Source organism: Electrona antarctica, assembly GCF_951216825.1.
Source record: "Electrona antarctica genome assembly, chromosome: 9".
Lineage (NCBI taxonomy): Eukaryota > Metazoa > Chordata > Actinopteri > Myctophiformes > Myctophidae > Electrona > Electrona antarctica.
The window spans coordinates 39,179,809-39,199,916 of NC_136790.1; the positions used below are offsets into that span (position 1 = coordinate 39,179,809).

General features: G+C 42.5%; 2 protein-coding genes across 7 annotated transcripts; both read left to right on the forward strand.

Moving 5' to 3' along the window:
- Positions 1–1,600: 1,600 nt before the first annotated feature.
- On the forward strand, positions 1,601–11,930 carry fbxo42 (F-box protein 42). Of its 3 annotated transcripts, none has more exons than XM_079511432.1 (10): positions 1,601–1,790; positions 2,839–3,115; positions 5,676–5,792; positions 6,038–6,172; positions 7,712–7,865; positions 8,236–8,346; positions 8,457–8,553; positions 8,888–8,944; positions 9,149–9,265; positions 9,677–11,930. In XM_079511432.1, the coding sequence occupies exons 2-10, from the start codon at positions 2,845–2,847 to the stop codon at positions 10,730–10,732; spliced, it is 2,115 nt and encodes a 704-aa protein (XP_079367558.1). In that variant the 5' UTR covers positions 1,601–1,790; positions 2,839–2,844; the 3' UTR covers positions 10,733–11,930. The 3 variants fall into 3 exon arrangements, with proteins under 3 accessions (XP_079367558.1, XP_079367556.1, XP_079367557.1); XM_079511430.1 differs by having other exon boundaries at positions 1,601–2,038; positions 9,677–11,929; XM_079511431.1 differs by having other exon boundaries at positions 1,601–1,775; positions 9,677–11,929.
- A 396-nt stretch (positions 11,931–12,326) lies between these two features.
- Positions 12,327–19,776, forward strand: slc25a34 (solute carrier family 25 member 34). 4 transcript variants are annotated; one of them, XM_079511452.1, is made up of 6 exons: positions 12,327–12,564; positions 13,155–13,730; positions 15,390–15,455; positions 16,144–16,296; positions 18,713–18,847; positions 19,006–19,776. In XM_079511452.1, the coding sequence occupies exons 2-6, from the start codon at positions 13,233–13,235 to the stop codon at positions 19,186–19,188; spliced, it is 1,035 nt and encodes a 344-aa protein (XP_079367578.1). In that variant the 5' UTR covers positions 12,327–12,564; positions 13,155–13,232; the 3' UTR covers positions 19,189–19,776. The 4 variants fall into 4 exon arrangements, with proteins under 4 accessions (XP_079367578.1, XP_079367576.1, XP_079367577.1 ...); XM_079511450.1 differs by having other exon boundaries at positions 12,327–12,510; XM_079511451.1 differs by having other exon boundaries at positions 12,327–12,510; positions 13,168–13,730.
- The last annotated feature ends 332 nt before the right edge of the window (positions 19,777–20,108 follow it).

The following is a 20,108-nucleotide window of genomic DNA, read 5'->3' on the forward strand; positions in this document are numbered from 1 at the left end:
TGTTTGTTGTAACTGAGCAGGTATGCTGGAACCAACCGGTGCAGTTCTAATTGTGCATCCTGGTGGGATGCATATTATACAGTCATTCCCTCAGCTGCATCGCAAAACTGATGATGGAGCAGCTCCACTGACTTTGATTTCCCTAATTTCTCCATCCAAATTGAAAACTGACCTAAAAACATGGCTGTCCTGAAAATGTTATTGGACTTAGATAATTTTATACTTAACTTGCCAACAACACACTCCCTCAGCTAGCTCCATGGAAAGAGCCCCATGTGAGTGGCATCTACATGAGCATATAAATAGGCCTAAGTTTATATATATATATATATATATATATATATATACATATATATACACAATACACATACACACACACACACCTGTCAACAGGGAGTGTTGGGCGAGAGGAATAGGACGAAGGCCCTATGTCCTCCCACTGGGACCTCCTCACTGGCACTTGAGACAGTAGGATACAACAACAGTGACAAAACACAGAAATGTGTGGGGAGCAATTCTTTGGCATAAAGACTATATTGGGTAGAAAAAAAGGGGGTAAAAACAATATTGGCAACTCTAAATTTAGAATAATGATACAAATTGTATCATTATTCTAAGAGAGATTATATTTAGAGTTGCCAATATTTTTTTTATGTTGTTTCATTTTTGTATCATACAAAAATGAAACTCAAATGAACTATATGGCATCGAGGCATCATTTGAAGAAGGAAAAAAAGCATGTGATGGTGTTGTTCACTTCAAGGTAGACCTACCGTAGGCCGTAGCCTACGTACTGTACGACCCGTTGTACCGTCATAGTCAGTTATATAAATGGGTATTTGGGTACCACCAGCCTCTCTCGCGGACCCGCGTGCTAACATGCGCCGCCGCCGCGTAAGAATTGCTGCGATAAGAATACCAAGGATTCGTCAGTCACGCCACCGCAAAGCTTCAAGCTTTATGTATGCAATCGACCGTTATAAATCACTGACATTTACTACTGATTTTCAAGTGGGGTTTAATTGTGGACAAAGTTCACAATCGCAGTAGCCTACTACTTGAGTAAAGTGGAAAACAATTGAAAGAGAAATTGCCAAAAAGTGGAACAATGTTTCTCTCTCTCTCTCGCTCTCTCTCTCTCTCTCACACATACACACACGTCACACACACACACACACGCACACACACACACACACACACACACACACACACACACACACACACACACACACACACACACACACACACACACACACACACACACACACACACACACACACACTACCGCCTTGATTTGTATAATTATTTATAGGAAGGTTCAAGTTGAACCTTTCCTATAAATAATTATACAAAATACAATATTTGTATTTGATAGGCCTATATGAAGTAAAATGTAAACTAATAAGTTAAAAAAAAAAGAAGGAAAGTAAACATACCCAAACAATATACACAAAATGTACCTTGTTTGAGTATATGTACTTAAAGCACCAAAATAGCTGAGACGTTGTTGTAGATCTGCTATTTTCAGCAGGCGACACCGTCGTACGACAAAACATAAATCAGGTATGTGACGTCAGTGACTGGTCCATGGCATCTTCATCCCAGTGTGGTTGCGAACTGAAGCGTAGTAGCAGGATAGGATGCTGTTACTGTTACCAGAAGGAAAGATGGCGAATGTTTGGAGTATGCAGATGCACCACCGAAGCTGATAAAGAGAGGGGAGGAGAGGGAAGACAGGAATTTTGAACCCATAAAAGATCACATCTAAAACAACGGTGACTACAGTGAAAGTAAACGTATCGTTTTTGCACCGCATGGTTAACGTTAACGCTTACCTTTGCCTTTAGCTAACGTTAGCTATCTCCCAGTAGCAAAGATTATCAGCATTAGCCAGCCTAGCATACGTTAGCTAGCTGTAAATTGGACTCAAGACTATTTCGTGGACAGATGAACGTGTGACATTAATGGATGATGTAGACATCGTGCTAGCGTCAAAGTGTGCCGTGTCTCGTTGCTTCGCAGTGCAGTCTTTAACTCGGTAAGTGGTCATTTGCTCAGCTGTAGTTATACATGCACCAAAATGCTAGCGAGCACTGAATGCCTCTTCAAGCAAGTGCTGTTCAACGTGAACCTCCAGTATGACAAGTATAACACCCACATAACACTAATTAGAGGTCAATTGTGTTATTCTAGACAGTATTCGTCGTCTTCTAATGTTAACTAATTTACTATAAAGTTGGGTGTTGGCGAACATGAGCCATTTCAGGTTTCGTGCATTAGTCGCCAAGTCGCCAACAACAGCTGGACTAGCAGCACCTCTGGGCTAACATGATAGACCTTTGTGGGATGGATGGGATGGGAGACAGGAAGACAGGTGCTCTGTCCAAGTCAGGACCACTTCCCAAAACGAGATGTCCAATACATTTTGACTGGAACCGTGTCCTCATATTAGATGACCACTTACGCCACAACAGATTAAATATACCGTACTGTATATCTTACCAGATTAATGTAACAATCAACTTATCTGTCAACTAAATATTAAATATATACAAACAAATACATTGTAAGCATTACAATGGAGGAAAAAGTTCTCCTTCAAATAATCATAGCCCCCCACTCAGTTATTCAGTCCAAGTGTATATATAATTATCAAATATTTCCTTTCATCCATATATCTAGTTATTTTTATATAATTATCTGTAAAATTGAAAAGTGTGTGTGTGTGTGTGTGTGTGTGTGTGTGTGTGTGTGTGTGTGTGTGTGTGTGTGTTACCTAGAGCAACTGGTATTTTTAACCTAAGATCCATGCTGACTCCAGTGTCAATATCTCAACAGAAAATAATGTCCCGCTCCTCTGACAGTGAGGATGGATATTTTGTTGCCATGGATACAGAGGAAGATGGTGCAGAGCATGTTGGGATATCAGAAGAGGTAGATGCAAAGATGGGCTCCAGCACAGAAGAGACAAATGTGGAAAGTGGTGACAAAGAAGGGAGAACCATGGTGGAGTTGCCAGAGGAAGTTTTAGAATACATTCTGTCCTTCCTTTCACCTTACCAGGAGCACAAAACCGCTGCACTTGTGTGTAAGCAGTGGTATCGCCTCATCAAAGGTATGTCTGTCTGTTTGTTATATCACTGTGAATTTTTGTAAAGGTCAAGGACCAGCAAGCAGGTTATTGATCAACTTAGCAGTTCATTCTGTGAACTGCTAATTTTTGTCACCTTTTGACTGATCACGTGAAACTTTGCACGCACACTACCAGTAGTAGGCCAAGGAAGAACCTGTGTCCCAAATTGTTCAAATCTGCCATATGGTGGCGGTGTCCAACAGGGCACTTCAGGTTTTGGACTATCACTTGAACTGTAGGTCTTACAATCCAAAACATTTCCCCCATGATTCCTCAAATGATGAGGCATGAGGCCACTCCCCACATAGTCTCCGTCCATTTGTGCCAGACTGCATTTTCTTAATTAAAACACATAATTGGAACGTAAATTGGAACACATTATCTCTGAGTCTGGAGTCATGCTCATCAAGTTTCAGCTTCCATTCCTATTGGCCATGACTGGCTTCAAAGTTTGTAGGCCCTGGGTAGACAAGCTGGCTTAGTGGAGACCTACACTCAGAGGAGTGCACATTTCTAGTTTGCGTATCAAAATTACGCTAATGTCGATTTGGAGAAAATAAATGAATAAAACTTATTGTCAGCAGAACATGAAGTAAATTACTTGGAAACATCATTCAGACTTTATTTATTTTAATTTAATTAATACATAGTTTTTTGTCCATCTGTGTGGTAGAGTATGGTAACAACACAATAACATTGGCACACACTCACCTAGCCTAAACACTGACTGGACCCTAACACCCTTTGCCTTTCCTGATCAACGAGGATTGGGAACCATTAGAGAGCTTCAAGTACCTCGGGATGCACATCACTGAGGACTGTTATGATGATTTGTGATGACGCCAAATGGAATGCGCTGGAGGTGTCACAGCCAGGTCCTCAAGGCTTTAGTCTGAGGCTCTCAGACTAAAAACTAAATCTAAATTAAAACACTGTAAAAAATAGGAATCCTGAGCAGCTGCTTAAAATGACACTTGCATAATGTACATACATTATTATACATGACACTGCTGCTAAAGATGTATGCCTTCTGCTCTTGCTCATTTTGACATTGCTGCTTAAGATGTACATGTCTTAAGGTTTACCTTGCCTTCCGTTCCACATGTCCTTTAACTGTATTTCTATCTTAATTTACCTCCAGATTACCTCCAGTATTATATTTTTCTACTTTTGTTATTATCATGTTATAGTGTATTGTTGCGTTACTTCAGCGGAACACGTCCCAACAACATATTTCTGCTTGTACCTGCGTAACTAAGGTCGCCTTCACACCTAATACTTCGGTAGACTCGATACGAATGGGCGGAGAAGTTGGGATTCTTGCATATTTAATTTGCTGCGGTTTGCCTTCACACTGCGCTGTCATCTGCAGCAATTGGAAACGCAACAGGGACCTTTATCAATGTGTCCAATTCATAAACTAGTCTACACAGTGAAATCTATGGTAAAATTATACTCATGGCCTGGGCCGTGGCTCAGCGGTCCAGGCACCTTGGCCGGTAGCCCGAGTCTGGCAGTGTGCCGTGGGTTCGACTCCCGATCCTGACGGCCTTTACTGCATGTCACTCCCCCATCTCTCTCCCCCATTTCCTGTCAGCCTACTGTCTGTCCCTCTATAAAAAAAATAATATATATATATATATATACTCATAACGTGCATGTGTCGTGCCGTTGGGGACTGGACCTCTCTCTCACTACGCACGCAGCCACGCACTGTTCTTTTGGGCATGGAGGCACAGCGCTGAGCGCACTGAGCACAGACCGCAGCGCAAAATGTTTACAAGTTTATCGAGATGAAGAAAGTCCCTACTCCCCACACAGTGACAGCACTCCATGTTTACGCACAGACAGACAGCCAGAATATTCTGTAGGCTACACTGCAGTGTTTTTATGTGTTTCCTTAAGCAATTGATTAATGTACTCGTCCTCATATTTCGATCAGGGCTTCGGTCTCCTCATTCGACCACGTCTATCCACGGTAATGGGACATCTTTGCACTGCGTAAAATATGCCTTCTCTGTCGCCAACTGTGTTTAGCTCCTCACCCGCCACATTGTTTGCTTCATTTCCTTTATTTGCTGCGGATTGCATTCACACCTGCACCTTTTGGCGGAGTAGAATGCAGTTCTTTGATGCGCATTAGGATTCGAATGAGGCTTCACACCTGCCAAACGAAGCGCTCTTTCCGACAATGTGCAGCAGGATTCGTTTTAATCGCAGTAAAGCTTTCTGGTGTGAAGGCGACCTAAATCCATCTTAATTCTTAATTCTCTTGATTCATTTGCCATGGTTAGAGACACTCTTGCTATTGAAAAATGTAGACCGGTGTTTTATAGAAATGTGTTCTCCTATCAAGATATGTCAGGTACAGGTAGCATAACTGGTTGTACTAGCGCAGCACACATATATTGTCATATTAACATTATATCATAAGATATTTTAGTCCTAACTCAAGGGGTTATAGATGTCAGCTTTGACTGTACTTAACCATTTAACATGTATAGTTTTTTCCTTAACTTTCCCTTTTTCCTCATCTCCTTAGGAGTTGCATATCAGTGCTATCATGGCTTCCTGCGGGCTATCCAGGAGGGGAATATTCAGTGGGAAAGTCGTACATACCCATACCCAGGAACACCTATTACTCAACGCTTCTCACACAGTTAGTATATGCAACCTTTTTCCACTGAGGACCATCTACAATTCATGACTTGTTATGTAATTTTACATTCACAGTATACTGTATGTGAATAAGGTCTGTCCAGCCATATCTCTAGGTATTAAGCAGTATATAAGAAGTGCCACTGAGATAGAATCCATTTCACACTATTGTTGTGAAATTTATACATACAGTTCTGTTGAATGTATAGTGAGAGACGATATTTGATATACATATTTTGGTTGCAGGTGCATGTTATTATGACTCCAACCAGTCTATGTACGTGTTTGGGGGGTGCACTCAGAGTAGCTGCAATGCTGCCTTCAATGATCTGTGGAGACTTGACCTCAACAGCAAGGAGTGGATCCGTCCTTTAGCATCAGGTATGAGTTGAGTTCATTCTTTGTCAAGTACTGTAACTGTTAAGGTTAAACCGCCCAGCTATTGGAAAGGATAACTTAATAATTTGTGACACATGGCTCCCATTAAAAGGGACTAACGTGAGAGTTTTATTTAATCAAATGATATATTTTATTTATATAGCACATTTCATAGTTCATACAAAGAAATTCGAATCAAAGTGGGAAAAAGGTTATTTGTGCTACTTTAAAATAAATTCAGTATTGTACAGAGAGCCAATGAAGTAATCTAAATATAGGAGTAATGTGTTGAGCAAGAAGGTACATTGTGGTGGGAAATACTAATGATCAATGGCAGCAACCAGTCATACAGAATTTGGCTAAGTAATGTCAATTCCAAAATGGATGTTTTTCAGAGAATGTACAATAATAAGAAAATCATTCGGAGCTTGTTTGAATAAAAAACTCTAAAGTCAGACATTTTCGAGTTAACCAACCGATAGTTGCACTCGTACAGCAGAGACGGTCGTGAATACCAGTGGTAAATTTGGGCAAGGTCCATGATGCCTGAGGTCATGAGCTTTAAGCACATGGTAACAGGTTAATGGTAAAAATATCCATTAACTTCCATTCCTCTGTGTGTGTGTGTGTATATTATTAACAGTTACTAACAACAACAAAAAAATGTATATGCCTGGCTTTCAGTTTTCAATGTTATTGGTAAAGCTTCTGCTTTGTGTTCATGTGTTCACATGATACATTTACCTAGATATTGAACCCCTAAGTGCTCCACATGAGCCTTGACTGGTTGCCTCTGCCATCATCCCATCCCACTACCAGAATCAGAGAGGCAATGTCGCTGTGTGCGTCAGCTCATCACGGGCTGACCAGCACTCCACCTGCCTCCGAAATTTGCCACAGACTCTAAAAAGTATAGATGCCTCATTGGTCGCTGCAGTTTGTTGAAGCGACCTGTCTCCAACGGGAGAAGGAAGTCAAGCGGAAGTGCTGAAGACACTGCGTTGCTGCCACTCAAGTGACTACTGGCCAATCACAGCACGTCTTTTCCGGGACATTGCCAAAGCAAGTTCCGCTGGGAAAGAGGGAATCGCGCCTCTGATTGGCCTACCGAATGTCCCCTTCCGCTACGTACCAGGAAACTTGGCAAGCTTCCGCTTTGCTTCCACTATGCTTCGCAAGGAAACTCGAGAAAGCTTGCCTCCATGTTACCTTCCCTCGAGATACAGTACAGACACCCCAGAGCCGGAAGAGGCGTCTACCTTTATATGACTATGCTCTACATCACTTCTCTGTCTGTGATCTAGGCTTATTATCCCGCCCTCAATGTCCTCACACATTGTACAGTTAATATAAAGCGCATTATTCAGGCACATTTCTGCCACCTCTTTTGCCCAATAGGCCCACTCCATGCAGCGTCATCAAACGGAGCCTATTGTAGCACCTATTGTAACATCATTCTGTGAATGGGGGAATGCTCATTCATTGGCACACCAGAAATGCAGACTATTTATTTACCATTAATAGTTATCTTTTCTTTCACAGGCTCTTACCCGTCTCCTAAAGCAGGAGCAACCTTAGTCATGCACAAAGACTTTCTAGTGCTGTTTGGAGGCTGGACGCGTCCTAGCCCCTATCCACTGCATCAGCCAGAGAGGTTCTTTGATGAAATCCATACATACTCTCCTTCAAAGAACTGGTGAGAGGAAGAACTGATTGCTGCTATAGATGGATGATTTGGATTGTTATTGTTATCTCCGGCAGGCTGGATCAGGATCAGGGACGAGGATTGTTTTCACCCCTGTCAGTGTGTGTGCGGACATGTTTCTCTGAACAGCTAATTATAATTTTGTATTTGATGTGCTTTTTGATTTCCTATATTACTGGTATTTGTGCTGTACCTCTTGGAGCTGGAGGACAATAATGTTTTCTTCTGTATCTGTCCTGTCTTTCATATCTGCTGTAATACCATTTCCCCCATGGGATCAATTAAGATCTATCTGTCTGTCCATCAATCTATGATTTAGCCCTTTTTTCTCTCTAAAACATGTATCACTGTCTTATCTCAGGTGGAACTGCATCGTGACAACTCATGGACCTCCTCCTATGGCTGGCCATTCTTCCTCTGTGATTGGCAGCACCATGGTGGTGTTTGGGGGGTCACTAGGGGCACGCCAAATGTATGCAACAAGTTATTGTATTTTTTTTTCATTCTCCACCCAAATTTAGTCATCATACTAAATGACAAATCTCACTGTGTCGTCCTTTTCCTTTACTTGTCTCTCCTCAGGAGTAATGAGGTTTGGGTTCTGGATCTGGAGCAGTGGTCCTGGTCCAAACCTTCCATATCTGGCCCATGCCCACATCCACGAGGAGGCCAGTCTCAAGTAAGAATACTTCACTATTTGTGCTGCGTTCACACTGGCAGATGCCAAAGATGCAAAGCTACACAGCATATTTGTAGCTTTGTGTCTTTGTAGCTGAAGTTGAAACTAGCTGAACGTTTTTGTAGCTTTGTAGCTGTGTAGCTTTTGCAGCAGCTACAAAGGTGTGATGTATTTCATGTCGATGGCTTTCATTGAAAATGTATGGTAGATTGTATCTTTGCATCTGCCTGTGTGAACGCAGCATTAGGCAAATCAAAAAAGAACATAAGAACATATCCTTTCATTTTTAATGAATTGACAAGTCATGAAATGTATCTCATTTCTATTTTTTCAGATTGTGATTGACAATGCGACTTTGCTTATCTTGGGAGGCTGTGGTGGCCCTAATGCAGTAAGTGACTTGACTTCAATCTTTGAAACGCTGAGGAAGTCAGACGTGCTGAAATGCATTCGTTTCTACTAGATGGACTGCTGCTGCTGTGTTTGCTCAATAAACCAAGTTCATAAGAAACTACTCGAGAGTGCGGATATTCCTTTCTCTGTACTATGTGTAATGTGTCTCAGCATTATATTTCATGCATTTTCTTTCTCCTAGCTCCTCAAAGATGCCTGGCTGCTCCACATGGATTCACCACCTTGGACATGGCAGCAGCTGCAGGTGGAGAATGATGACCACGGGGCCCCTGAGTTGTGGTGTCACCCAGCTTGTAGAGTATGTGTATCTTATTCCAGGGGTTCTCAACCCGTGGGTCGCGACCCCTCGGGGGGTCGCCAAATTATTTTAGGGGGTCCCCAAATTATTTTCAAATAAAAAATAAAATAAGATTTATTTATTTTTTTAATTTCACGATTTTTCAAAAATAGCAGACCTACAAGCTCGTAGCGCGCCACTCGGTGGCGCGCTATGAGCTTGTAGATCTGCTATTTTTCAATAGCTAAATTGTAGCAGTCAATTTATATTGGGGGTCGGGAGGGGGCGGGGCGGGGGTCCCGAGACATTGCCAAAGCATTTCCGGGGGTCCCCGGCCAAAAACGTTGAGAACCCCTGTCTTATTCTACCTATGCATTTCTACTTCAGTTACAAATGTCTCATCATTCACTCACTGTTCATCTTTGTCTCAAGGTTGGCCAGTGTGTGGTGGTCTTCTCCCAGGCTCCATGTGGCCGTGCACCACTCAGCCCAAGTCTCAACTCTCGTCCCTCCCCAATAAGTGCCTCGCCGGCCCCTCTTGGCCCAGAACCGCCTTCCTTGCGTTCTCATTCTCCTGTACGAAGCGGGGCTGCAGGTGTGGTCCTGGGAGCCGTTGAGGAGGCTCCATGTGTGAATGGCCGATGGGGCACCCTGAGACCTCGACCTTCGGCCAGAGGAAGTGCCCGAGATGGAAGCCCATCCTCCTCCCAGCAGCCTTCCCCTTCACAGATGCCAGATAGCCCTCCTCTTCCTCCACTCCCCCCACTGCTAAATGGTTCCTCCCCCTCACCCCGCACCAGCCCAGCCCAAGCTGCGTCTCCACCCTCACGTCCTCACCCACCTGTTCACTCGGACTATGGCTGGGAGTCTCCACCATCCTCCATGCACCACCCTGAGGTACCCAGCACTAATGGCCTGCACACACCACCCTCTGGCTCTCCACGCACGCCACCAGGAGCAGTGTCTCCCGCTGCCTTACGACGAGGTCTGGAGGCTGTGAAAAACCTATCTTCATCTCAACCATCTGCGTCTTCATCCTCCCTCTCGACACAAGGCGCCACTCCCGGGGGAGGGAGCGGTGGAGGAAGTGGGGCTTCTGCTGGAACACCCCCTTCCACATCTTCTAGTCCACCACAGGTTGCTGCAGCAGGCGATGGACACGCTATTCCACCGATCGCGCGACGACTCGGCCATCACCCACCTCAGAGCCTGAATGTGGGGAAACCGCTGTACCAGTCTCTCAACTGCAAGCCTATGCAGATGTACGTGCTGGATGTATCCCGGGCCAAAAGTGCCGCTGTGGTGTCCTGGAGAGTATATGGAAATGGCACTCCTGCTGCTGTTACCGGTCCCCCTGAGACCAGTCTTCATACAGTGGTACAGGGCAGAGGGGAGCTCATTATATTTGGGGGTCTCATGGACAAAAAGCAGAATGTGAAGTACTACCCTAAAACCAACGCCTTGTACTTTGTACGTGCTAAAAGGTAAAGCCTAATTTATACTTCGTCGTACAGCAGCACTGCTCACCTAAAAGAACACATTTTCAAGTTAAGGAATGCATATCTTTTTTTTTTCCTTGAACATAGGTTTTGTTTATGAGCAATGCTGCCGTACGTTGAAGTATAAATTAGGCTTAATGCAGCAACAGGCAGGATACGGATGATGATCCTTCCTGACCAAGTTACGGCCACGCAAGGGAATTGACACGTAAGGCCTTTTTCCTGTAGAAAGGAATAATGGGGAAAGAACATAATCATTATTAGATGTTCCTCTCCCAACTTACACTACAACTTTTACCCCCTTCTGCCTCTTGCAAACATTCAAAGAAAGATACAGTTTAACTACACTTTGATAAGATTTGGTTTAATGCGCGCGTGTGCATCTGTGTGTGTGTGTGTGTGCGTGTGCGTGTTTGCGCAAATATACAGGTATGCATGGGAAATGGTTTGAGTGGATAGGACTTTGTCATTGTTCCCTCAACGTCAAGGTGATCTACCACGGACTGATTTATCTGTATTTCCCTGCTTTGAACTCTTAATAGAGAATGATTGAAAGATCATGGACACTGTTAAACGGAACAATTGATGACTACCTTGCTTTTTTATCACTCTTTAAGCCTGCATTGTTTACTGTGTGTGTGTGTGTGTGTGTGTGTGTGTGTGTGTGTGTGTGTGTGTGTGTGTGTGTGTGTGTGTGTGTGTGTGTGTGTGTGTGTGTGTGTGTGTGTGTGTGTGTGTGTGTGTGTGTGTGTGTGTGTGTGTGACTGTGTGTGTGTGTGAGACTGTGTGTGAGTGAGACTGTGTGTGTGTGTGTGCACGTGCGTGTGTGCGTACGAGAGCATGGCGGTGGTTTAAATGTGTCTGTTGATTAATGTGTAGTGGGGGCCATGGTGGGTGAGAGATGTTGCATTGTACTGTAAACATAGTAAAAATAATAAAAGCCTCCATGTCTTACTTGTCAGAATCCCTTAGTTAGATTTCTAACATCTGGCTGTTTATCCAATAGTGTGTGTGCTCCTTGCAATTTGACACTATTAGTGTAACATTTTAAGTTTAGGACATGGCTTTGTCTGTGGATAAAACGTGCTAAAGATCAGCCTCTAGTGGTTCCCATGGACATAGCAGGTTTGTTGGGGAAAACAAGATTCAGCTTTAAGTACCACAATCATTGTCTTCTACTTCTCTACTAGTGGTCCACAAGAGCTCTTGTTTGGAGGCAGCTTAATACATGGATTTATTATAGAATTCTGACCAAGTCTCAGTGTTGAATTATTAGTTTGGGTCAACCAACCATTAAAGTAAGTTGATGAAAAAAAGTGTATTCTGATAGTAATCTATCATGGAGTGATTGTTCAGTATGGGGTTTCCCCATCTCTCCAGTTAGTTGGTAAGCAGATTTTAGAAAATATATTTTCAGTTTGAAATACCAATTGTACACAATCAGGAGAGATGACCCTACAAGGAAAATCAGCGTGCATGTTTATTGCACTCTTGCTGAGACACTCCTCCCCCTCTCAGAGCAACAATAACCTTTAACCCAGAAGGGATTCAATAGGACAGTGGCAGGGGGCAGTAAGATCAAGCTGTTTGATTCGCACAGAGCCAGGGATGTGATGAGGTGGCGGCGGGGCTGGATGTGTATTGGCTCTGCTAAGACTGTGGGCGGAGAGTTTAACAATGAATGTGCTGAGGACAGAATGTTTACATATGTTGCCTTCAACAACTAGGAGAGGAAGAATGGAACAAGAAAATGTATTAAAAGCCACTGTGAGTTTCTCTCATTAAGTTGTAGTCCCTTGATATTTGCTTTTATTACAAGAGGTAATGTGAAAGATCCAGGGTGCATGTGTAGCATTGTTAAATGTAATATACTTTGTGAACTTGCATGTGATCTTGAAACAACTTGTCTGTGCTGCCTGTTACTGTTGTAGCTGCTTACAACAACATTGTGTTTTTGTGTGCTCTTATGATAGTTTGTTTGTAGAAAAAAGCTGCACTCTGACAAATGTGTTTGTCAATGTTTGATTGGGGTATGATGAATATCATGTTTTTCTCATTGGAAAAGTTTGATTGGGGGTTGATTAATGTCATGTTTTTCTCATTGGAAAAGTTTGATTGGGGGTTGATGAATGTCATGTTTTTCTCATTGGAAAAGTTAGAAAGAATTTCAATAAGCCTGGTAGTACCCCATCTGAACTACAGCTGACTGAAGTCAACTTTGAAGCTCCCTATATAGACTTTTGGAAACTTGTATGCATTTCTAAACACAAGACAAAAACAAAGAATATGAGTCAGACAGTGATATATGTGATGGAAATCATGGCATGGTGTTATCAGAAATGCAAATATTAATATTGCCTTGATTGTGATATTAGTTGATTGCAGCCATTTTTGTATGTTTCTTTTTCTAGCCATCCCCTCTAGACTGAGTGAACACAACCATCAACCAATATCCCTCAGGGCACACATGTGAGGAACACTACTGACTAATGACAAGCACGCAGCCCCAGAAATATTCATCTAAAGACTCTCCTTTTAGTGCTCAGCCCTTGTGTGAAATGGCATCCTCTGTGGCTGCTCTTGGGGTTCTGACACCCTCCCCTCCACCACCAGCCATTAATTGGCGGCCTCTTGACTTTGCCTTGGGTGCACTCGCATGCTGTGGGGCGTGCGTTTTCACCAATCCTTTGGAGGTTGTGAAGACCAGGTTGCAGCTCCAGGGAGAGCTGTGTGCACGGGGCTCTTATCAGAGACATTACCAAGGGGTGCTTCAGGCCCTCTGGGTGGTGGGACGTACAGATGGCCTCCGTGGCTTGCAGAAGGGGCTCTCTGTTGGTTTGATGTACCAAGGCCTTATGAACGGTGTGAGGCTCGGCTCCTATTCATACTGTGAAGCTTCAGGCCTCACCGCAGTCCACGGAGGGAGTCTTCTGTCAGGTGCAGGAGCTGGTGCACTGGGTGCCTTCATTGCCTCACCTGCTTATCTGGTAAGCAACGTGGTGTGGGTTTCTGTTGTATCTTTGAGATTGTTGTACTCTAGTTTGTATCACAATTAACGAGTAACCCTGTGCTCAAGTACGTATTGAGATTACCATAATACTTATTCCTCGACTCCTGAGTCCTAATTCGTTTTTGTTTATGACTTGGACTGTGAATACAATCAAGAGACAATCGGGCCAGATTCAGGATGTCTGAGAATCCTTTTTTCTCAAATTGAATGTAGTAATATTTAGCACACAAACACACACACTGTGAAAATATAAACAAGAGTTAGCAAAACAGCAAAAAGACCACTGCTACTTATAGCACTGCTGTGTAATATAGTAGGGAAGAACAGGTATCTTCAAACCATCTCATACATTATGCAAAAGGTTTCAGCAGAACACTGCCAATGTGCAAATCAGTCAATACAGCATAGCTCTGCATCAAACTATAGCACATACTGTAAGTGAATGAGCACAGACTACAGTATTTTTTTCTTTACAAATTCAGCAATTGCCTCAAATACAGCAACTGCCATTTTTTTTAAACTGACCTGCTATAATTGAATTTCACTTAAATGCTACCATTATATTTACACGTATAATATTTCTAGCTGATATTTAAAATGACATCTAAAAAGTTACATTTGACTTAAACAAGTACATGGTAAACGGCTTAAAAAATAATGAATCAATGACCCAACTCGAACATAGCTTTCTTTTAAATGTTTTTTTGTGGCTTTCGCCTTTATTTAATATTTTTTTATGGAGGGACAGACGGTAGGCTGACAGGAAATGGGGAGAGAGATGGGGGGAAGACATGCAGTAAAGGCCGTCGGGATCGGGAGTCGAACCCGCGGCACACTGCCGAACATAGCTTTCTATATGTAATTTTTTAACAGGTGTTACTTTGTTGACGGAGTCAAATTTCACTATAGGATGTTGGTAATGTGTCCTTACACAACCACTAGCAGTGTTGTTTTCTACCCTGACTGACGTCAATATGACCACCTAGCCTTCTACTGCATCATGGAAGCAGTTACTATATACGTGATGAAAGGTTTGTATACAGTATGTAGGTCACTAAATATACCGAGCATGATGCTGCATCTTAAACCACCTGGTGTTGCCAAAAATAGACATTGTTGTACAGTAGTGACTGACAGCAAGAAACATGAATTGTTATTTCACAGTATGAATGTCACTTTGCAGTTATACTACAGTTTCACTGTTTACTAGTTGGGTCTTTTGTATATACTGTAATTGTCATTCTGAGATGCTGTAAAATATTGACAGTGCAATTCTTTACCTTGTATAATTTTGTAAGGTTTTATTTTTCATCAAAATGTTATAAGTAGGCCTGAATCATCTAATCACAATTATTTGACATAATTGCAATTGTTTTTGACAATCGTCAAAATTAAAGAAAAAGAGTGACAGCCCAAATGATAAGTCAGGTGTACTTTGGCAGAGCTGTCTGTAATCGTTACATAACTCATAATTGTTACATAACGCATACCTGACATGTGAATCATTTCCATGTTTTTCGTCTCGTTTCCTCCATTGTAAGGTTCTGTCATGTACAGTCAGTGCTTAATGCATTCTACTCTACAGTATTTAAAACGTTAAATAACTTTAACCTTGTATGGCATGTTTTCTTCATAGGTGAAAACTCATCTGCAGGCACAAACTGTTGAAACCATAGCGGTTGGCCACCAGCATAACCATCAGGTAAATTGTCCTTATGCTTACTAGACTATTAGATTTTACACAGTTTCCTCAGTTCATCCTGTCAGAGTTCACCCACATAGGGTATTTTGACTATTTGCCCAGTGCATTGTACGAACTGACATTTTATGGATGTGTTTTGACTTTGACAAACACCAACACCACCTCCACAACGTAACAACCAATTTACTGTTATGCAAACAGGGCTGTGGCTTGTGAACACAGAAATTCAAGACAAATGTCACTGACATGATTGAGAGTCACCTTCAAAATATACAAATATGCACCCAGTCCTGTTCAGTGAACAGGACTGGGTGCATATTTGTATATTTTGTTCACCTAGAAAAACTGTTTTACATAATAAGCCTTAAAGTCATACTGCATGAAATCAGAAGACTTTGTTCAGCAAATGTTGACAAAAAGAGAAACACACTGAGTTCAGTGGTAGATGTTTGGTTTCCCACATGAGAGACACAGGTTAAGGCCTATTGATACTCCAGTTTTAGGTGATAAGGTGACCACCGAAGCGGTGGTTGGTAAAAAAAAAACACAGATGTGTTGTGGTGAGTGGTGAACCGCTTACCACCTGGAGTATGAATAGGCCTTTAGAATCCAGGTGGTAACAGAATGATTCATGTTTTTTATGCATTTTGGAATGTATTTTCTCTCTATTTTTCTCTTTACTTTTCAGGGAGTGTCCAATGCGTTTGCGACTATCTATAGAAAAGAAGGTTTGGTTGGCTTGTGGAGGGGAGTGAATGGGGCTGTGCCTCGGGTTATGGTGGGCTCAGCTGCGCAATTGGCCACCTTCAGCTCTGGCAAGGAATGGGTGTCAAATTCCCAGGTACTGTAACTAGAAACGACAGCTGCCACTTTTAGGATGCAGTATTCACACCGACAAATTATTCAAACCATGCCTGACCATGCCTATGCTGTCCTCCCTTTGGATTGGTAGAAGTGACATGTGCCCACTTGGAGCCATTACGTAGCTAGCTAGGCCGCTAATATTAGTTAGCCTAACACACATGTAAAATGGTTAAATTTAGTTAAGGGTTCAGTGTCTTGCTCAAGGACACTTTGACACGAAGGTGCTGTGGTACGAATCAGGAACCTTCCGGCTTACAAGTGGCCGCTCTACCCCCTGATCCAATGCCGCCTCCACGTCATGTGCAATTTTGAAACGGGTGGAAAACTTCTGTCAACCATGGCTTGCCAACTTGGATGTCATGTTTGTCATTCATGCAAAGCCATTTTCTGCTCTGCACAGCCCAGGCATCTAGATCTCGTTGTGTGTCCACATGACTGTTGTCATGATGTATTGGGGCGTGGTTTGCATAATTTGTCAGACCCTTTTTGCAAAATATATGTTAATGACGTTTGGAAGATTTAGAACACTTTCCTGTTGTCTTTGTGTGTAATATGTGGTTTTAGATATTTAAAATTTTAGCAGTGTCCATGATGTCACAGACACTGGGCTCACTTCCTTCCTGGACTACAATTCCCATAATGCTTTGGTGCACTGCTCCCCCTTGTGGATAGGGGGAGCATAGACATATAAAGGTACGCCTCTTCCGGTTCTGGGGCGCGTGTCAAAATTGAAGGCACAATTTTCCAGAGATTCCTTGGGAAGCAACCAAGTCCCGGAAAAGACGCACTGTGATTGGCCAGTAGTCAGTTGAGAGACAGCGAGAGACATGGAGGAGTGTCAAGAGTGACGTCACTTGGGTAGCGACGCAGCGTGCCATTCAGCGCTTCCCTATGGCACTTCCGCTTGACTTCCTGCCAAGGAAGCTTAGAGGGCCTGGGCCATGGCTCAGTGGTCCAGGCACCTTGGCTGGTAATCCAGTCTGGCAGTGTGCCGCGGGCTCGACTCCTGATCCCGACGGCCTTTACTGCATGTCTTCCCCCCCATCTCTCTCCCCATTTCCTGTCAGCCTACTGTCTGTCCCTCCATAAAATATATAAAATAAAGGAGAAAGCCACAAAAAAAACATTTAAGGAAGCTTAGAGAACGAAAGGATATGGTACTACACCCGGAAGTTCGGCAGAATGCACTGGAGTCAATGAGAGCTCAGTGACTAGTTCATGAAGAAACACTTTCTGAATGACCGTAAAGTAATCGCTTCTGGAAAATAACAGAAGACATGTAACACATTATTGTCTGCTGTGTTGCTTTTCGATGTGTACACTGTGTAATTTTATAGAGGTATGGGGTCCTATTATGCGTGTCTTAAGTACCAGGTCTTATTACTTAACTTAAGACCTGGAGGCGTGATCAATGCCATTTGGCTATTCTGAGTGGCCAAACAGCATTGACCACGCCTCCAGGTCTTAAGTTAAGTCATAAGACCTGGTACTTAAGACACGCAAAATAGGGCCCATGGTATCTAAAGAGCACAAAGTACCTTTCTGAACGTACCAAGTTTTGCGAGACTTCCCACTGTTTCCTGTCTGTCAGTCAAATCTCGCGATACCTCCGAGCCAGAAACGATACCTGCTGCTGTTTAGATCCTGAAATAAAATGATATACTGTGCACTTAGAAAACAACCTGTGATATGTCTTCTTTTATATTCCTGAACAGATTATATGACAATGGTCTCAATTGTTCCGAAATAATGTTTGTTATGAGCTGGTCCAGCCAGCTCCATTCACTGCCATTTATTCATTGAACTTCCGATGTGAGTTTTGGCTCCCATGATTTCCTTTCCTTCTCTAAGCTTCCTTGCCTTCAATGGAGACATGTTGCTCCAATGAACTGCAGCGGCCAATGAGGCATATATATTGTTTTATATCTATGATGGGGAGGGCTGTCTTAAGGCTCATTCATAGTCTGGATTTTAGGTGGTGAGGTGACCACCGCTCCGCTGGTGAGGTGACCACCGGAGCTGAAATAACGTTGAGCGGTGGTGAGTAAAAACAGAGAGAAGGGCTGGGGCGGCCGTGGCAGTGGTATGCTCTTCACCGCGGCTCGTGACATCATGTTGTAGTTCGGTTGTCACCTCACCACCGAAAACCAAACTATGTATGAGCCTTTACTGAGACAACATGTAGTCCAAGAAGGAAGTTTCTGTGACATCATGGACACTGCTAAAATCTAAAATATCTAAAACCACATACAGTATTACACACATAAAGACCCCAGGAAAGTGTTCTAAATGTTCTAAACGTCATTAACATTTTTTTATGAAGTGTTGCTTAAGAGCTAAAACTCCTTCATACTACTATCATTGGGTTCAACATGTTTTCTGTATCCTTACAGTGGTTTAGTCCAAACAGCTGGCTCATTGCTTTGCTAGCTGCTATGATAAGTGGAGTTGCTGTGACGATCAGCATGACACCATTTGATGTCATCAGCACACGACTCTATAACCAACCAGTAGATGAGTTCCGTCGGGTGAGTACTATTTTGTACTGTATCTTTTTTTTTTAATACACCATCTGACATTTTTCTTTACCATATTTAATTTTGGGGGTTTGTATTATTTAGAACACGGCTCATAAGTTGTCTGTGTTGTATAATGTAATGAAATGTTATTTTTGTGTGCCCTTTAGGGTCGCCTCTACCATGGATTCATGGATTGTTTGCTGAAAGTGTGCCACACCGAGGGCCTCATGGGATTATATAAAGGCATGGGCCCAGTATTTTTTCGCTTGGCCCCACACACAGTGCTCAGCATGCTGTTCTGGGATCTGTTGAGGCAGCAGGCCTTTGTGGACTACCAGAGCAGGAACTGAGACGCACACACATTCAAATTTGATCATGAAGGCAAATTTGAAGGAATTTGAGTGGTCCACTATTGAAGAAACACTGTACTTTTTGTGACTTTTATTATGTTAGAAAGTGTGATAGATGGATTAACACACCTATTTCACAGAGATAAATACACATTGCACTGACTCTTTTGAAGAGCTTGATATGCCATTGTCAGATATGTCAGTAGAAGAGTCAAACTCTCAATGCACCAGAGTTGTACTGAGAACTTTGAGATCCTTTTGGCTCACAAACTTGTTAAAGGAATGTTGATGACCTGAAGATATATAAGTATTCCAGGGCTGGAGTCCAAAATTGTGATAGCATTAACTTTATTGACTTTTTTTTTCTTGTAAGAGTACTTATCTACTGTATGTAAAGAAAACTATTTGACGTTCCACAGACAAATATTGTGAAAATAGCAGATCTACAAGCTCACAGTTCCTCTTGTGAGTTTGTATGCTATTTTCATGAATAGGCTATTTAAACCTTTCAATGAAATTTGATCAGTTGCTGTTTTAAGCATTTGAACTGCTGTTAAATAAAGTTGTTTTAATACACGAGTCTACACATATACTGTTCATCATATCTTATCTGATACAATTTACAGCAGAACGTTATAATGAAATGGAATTTGATCAGTTACATGCTGTCTAAAAGTTGATGTTGAACAGAAAGGTTAGTTTATTAACAGAAATCCTGAAATACTATTGGTCTTGTGACCGTTTGCTTTGTAGGCTCAATCATCCTTTCGTGAAGACTTTAAGCTCCTTTGATGATGAAATGATAAGACTGAACACCCAATTGAGATCACATTTGACCTTTGGAATTTAAACAGTGAGTGAGTGCTCTGTGATGAGTTGCAGGAAACAAAGACCATGTGCACTGGACTCCGCAACTCAAT

Coding starts and splice junctions, on each gene's coding strand:
- fbxo42 (XM_079511432.1), top strand. CDS start 2,845: ATGTCCCGCTCCTCTGACAGTGAGGATGGATATTTTGTTGCCATGGAT. Junction 8,554..8,887: donor CACGAGGAGGCCAGTCTCAA/GTAAGAATACTT, acceptor CTATTTTTTCAG/ATTGTGATTGACAATGCGAC. Junction 9,266..9,676: donor GGTGTCACCCAGCTTGTAGA/GTATGTGTATCT, acceptor CTTTGTCTCAAG/GTTGGCCAGTGTGTGGTGGT.
- slc25a34 (XM_079511452.1), top strand. CDS start 13,233: ATGACAAGCACGCAGCCCCAGAAATATTCATCTAAAGACTCTCCTTTT. Junction 13,731..15,389: donor TTGCCTCACCTGCTTATCTG/GTAAGCAACGTG, acceptor TTTTCTTCATAG/GTGAAAACTCATCTGCAGGC. Junction 15,456..16,143: donor GCCACCAGCATAACCATCAG/GTAAATTGTCCT, acceptor TTTACTTTTCAG/GGAGTGTCCAATGCGTTTGC.